The 2,864-nt window shown below is 48.5% G+C and overlaps 1 protein-coding gene across 10 annotated transcripts in view; it reads left to right on the forward strand.

Moving 5' to 3' along the window:
• ZNF644 (zinc finger protein 644) overlaps nucleotides 1-2,864 on the forward strand; it is a 111,538-nt gene that overhangs the window by 72,709 nt on the left and 35,965 nt on the right. For 7 of the 10 annotated variants that reach the window (XR_001362791.1, XR_001362793.1, XR_001362792.1 and 4 more), the window contains exon 1: nucleotides 1,187-1,190. The exons of the other annotated variants lie outside the window; for them this stretch is intronic. Coding sequence is in view for 4 of the 7 variants with exons in the window: in XM_014542591.1 (XP_014398077.1) it covers nucleotides 1,188-1,190 (3 nt within the window). In the remaining 3 variants the exon portion in view is untranslated. Of the gene's footprint in view, nucleotides 1-1,186; nucleotides 1,191-2,864 lie in introns of those variants that run through there. 10 annotated transcript variants of the gene reach the window in all.

Consider the following 2,864-nt stretch of genomic DNA (forward strand, 5'->3'; position numbering starts at 1 on the left):
TTATATATAAAAGCCTAAGCGACTGGCCAACCATTTGACTGGCCAACCATAGCTATGACGCTCACTGACCACCAGGGGCAGACGCTCAACACAGGAGCTGCTGAGCTGCAGTAACTTGGCAGCTGCAGTTCTCTGGTGATGCAACCAGAACCAGAGAGGAGGGAGCCCGATTCTGGGGTGTGTTACCTGAGACCCACCCTCGCAATCCGGGACCCCTCAAGGGATGTTGGAGAGCCAGTTTCAGCCTGATCCCCACTGGCCAGGCCTCTAGCCCATTGGCTCCCCACTTCGGTCTGGCTCCCCACCGGGCCTCTAGCCCATTGCAGAGGTCATGGGTCTGGCCCTTACAGAAACTTTTTGACTCGATTAGCTAAATAATGAGACATGCAGGACCTACTGGCGCCCATGCCAGTCCATCTACTTAATATCGATTTCCAGTGGAGGTAGCGAATTTTCCTGCTACCACTCTCGACTAGGAAACCGGCCAGGGCTTTCCATCTTCCTGGTGGACAGTAGCGCCAGTGGGCAACCTCTAGGGAGGTAAGGAGGCAAAGGAGCAGCTCAGGTGGGATGAAGGAGGTTCCCACCATCACAGGACTCTGCCTGGCGGAAGGGCCTTGGCAGGAGCCTGACATTGAGCAGGGTCCTGCCCTAGGCTGACTAGATTCCAAGCTAAGTAAATCCTGTTTGCTAAATAATTGCATTTTGCAGCTAAATGCCCACAAGTGATCAGTTACCGCCAAATTTAAGGTAAAGTGAGATGAAAGAAGAGAGACAGGTACAGAAGAAAGTCACATAATATTGGGAGAAGAGACCAAGGAGCCCAACCGTAGCTATGACGTACACTGACCACCAGGGGGCAGATGCTCAACACAGGAGCAGCGAGCTGCGGTGACTTGGCAGCTGCAGTACTCAGGTGACACAACCAGAACCAGAGAGGAGGGAGCCTGATTCTGGGGTGTGTCACCTGAGAACCATCCTCTCGCAATTTGGGACCCCTCGAGGGATGTCAGAGAGCCGGTTTCGGCCCGATCCCTGCAGGCCAGACTGAGGGACTCCACCAGTGCACGAATCCGTGCACCAGGCCTCTAGTTATTGTATAAAATAATAAAAAATATACTTAGCACACTACTTTCAGCCATTTTCAGAACCCCTTACATTCAACCTTTTGGAAAACGTTTTCTGAGATGGTAGTTGAGTGGGTAACATTTAGAGCAGTGGTTCTCAACCTTGGCTGCACATTAGAATCACCTGGGAATCTTTTTAAATCCTGATTTCTGGGCCTCATCCGGAAATTCTATTTCTTTGTTATGGGGTGGGGCCACACAACATTAGTAACAAAGAAACAGAATTTCTGGAGGATGAGGCCCAGAAATCAGGATTTGAAGAAGATTCCCAGGTGATTCTAATGTGCAACCAAGGTTGAGAACCACTGATTTAGTGGCTGTGTGCTCATATTTGAATATTATGTATTGTATCTCCATAGACAGTGGTTCTCAACCTGTGGGTCGCAACCCCTTTGGTGGTCAAACAACCCTTTCACAGGGGTCGCCTAAGACCATCCTGCATATCAGACATTTACATTACGATTCATAACAGTAGCAACATTACAGTTATGAAGTAGCAACAAAAATAATTTTATGGTTGGGTCACAACATGAGGAACTGTATTTAAAGGGCCAGAAGGTTGAGAACCACTGCCATAGAAGATTCTGTAGTCAAAATAATTTTACTCCAAACTCTTAAGTTATTACTCCATTCACTTAACACTTAGTCTTGACAGAATATGCTATTCTAATTTATATTCTTTTGTATGCTACCTAGTTTTATTTATTTTTTAAAATATATTTTTATTGATTTCAGAGAGGAAGGGAGAGGGAGAGAGAGATAGAAACATCAATGATGAGAAAGAATCATTGATCAGCTGGCTCCTGCATGCCCCCCTGCTGGAGATCGAGCCCGCTACCCGGGCATGTGCCCTTGACTGGGATCGAACCCGGGACCTTCAGTCCACAGGCTGACACTCTATCCACTGAGACAAACCAGCTGGGGCTGAAACCTGGTTTTAGTTTTCTTGTTTGTTTGTTTTGATATCATTCCATTCTTTTCAGTAGTCCTTCTCAGTGACTGTTCTAGTTTATGGTTTTAGCTACCTTGGTATATCTTTCTCTTCTAGTCCATCTGCTTTCATTTCATGGTGTTTTATGAGAGAGGGAAGGTAAATTCATCTCCTTGAGAGACCTTAAGGAATCAGAAACTTCTAAATACTGAGTGGCCACTTCATGATCTTTTTCCTTAGAGCACTGAGTCAAGCACTGTAATTCCCCTGATTGCTTATTAAATACTAGTGACCCAGTGCATGAAATTTGTGCACATTAAAAGGGAATTAGAGGAAATATTTTAATATTGCTATTTGCCCTTTCTCTATAATAGAAGTGTCAGAGATGAAAGAAAATTAGTAAAATGTATATGAAAATCTCCCTCCTGTCAGAGTCTGGGGCTCACCACGGGACCTAGAGTCAAGTCCCCGCCCACCACCCACATACACTTAAAACATGCAGGAGACCCAGACCCAGCCGGCCCCACCCCCATTGGGTGAGACCCAGACTCAGCCAGCCCCACCCCAGTCAAGCCCCTCCAGGTGGGGGATGCAGCCTCAGGTCCCCCGGCCCGGTGCCAGGTGGGGGCACAGTCTCAGGTCCCCCGGCCCGGCACTGGGGTGGTCCTGAGGTCCCTTGTCAAGCCCTGTCAGGCAGGGGGGCGCGGCCTGAGGTCCCTCGCCCCAGCCAGGCGCCATGCAGCCTCAGGTCCCTGCTGTTTGGTCATAACCTTATGGCAGCCGTGGGCAAACTACGGCCCGCGGGC

Source organism: Myotis brandtii, unplaced genomic scaffold, assembly GCF_000412655.1.
Source record: "Myotis brandtii unplaced genomic scaffold, ASM41265v1 scaffold1083, whole genome shotgun sequence".
NCBI classification, from domain to species: Eukaryota; Metazoa; Chordata; class Mammalia; order Chiroptera; family Vespertilionidae; genus Myotis; species Myotis brandtii.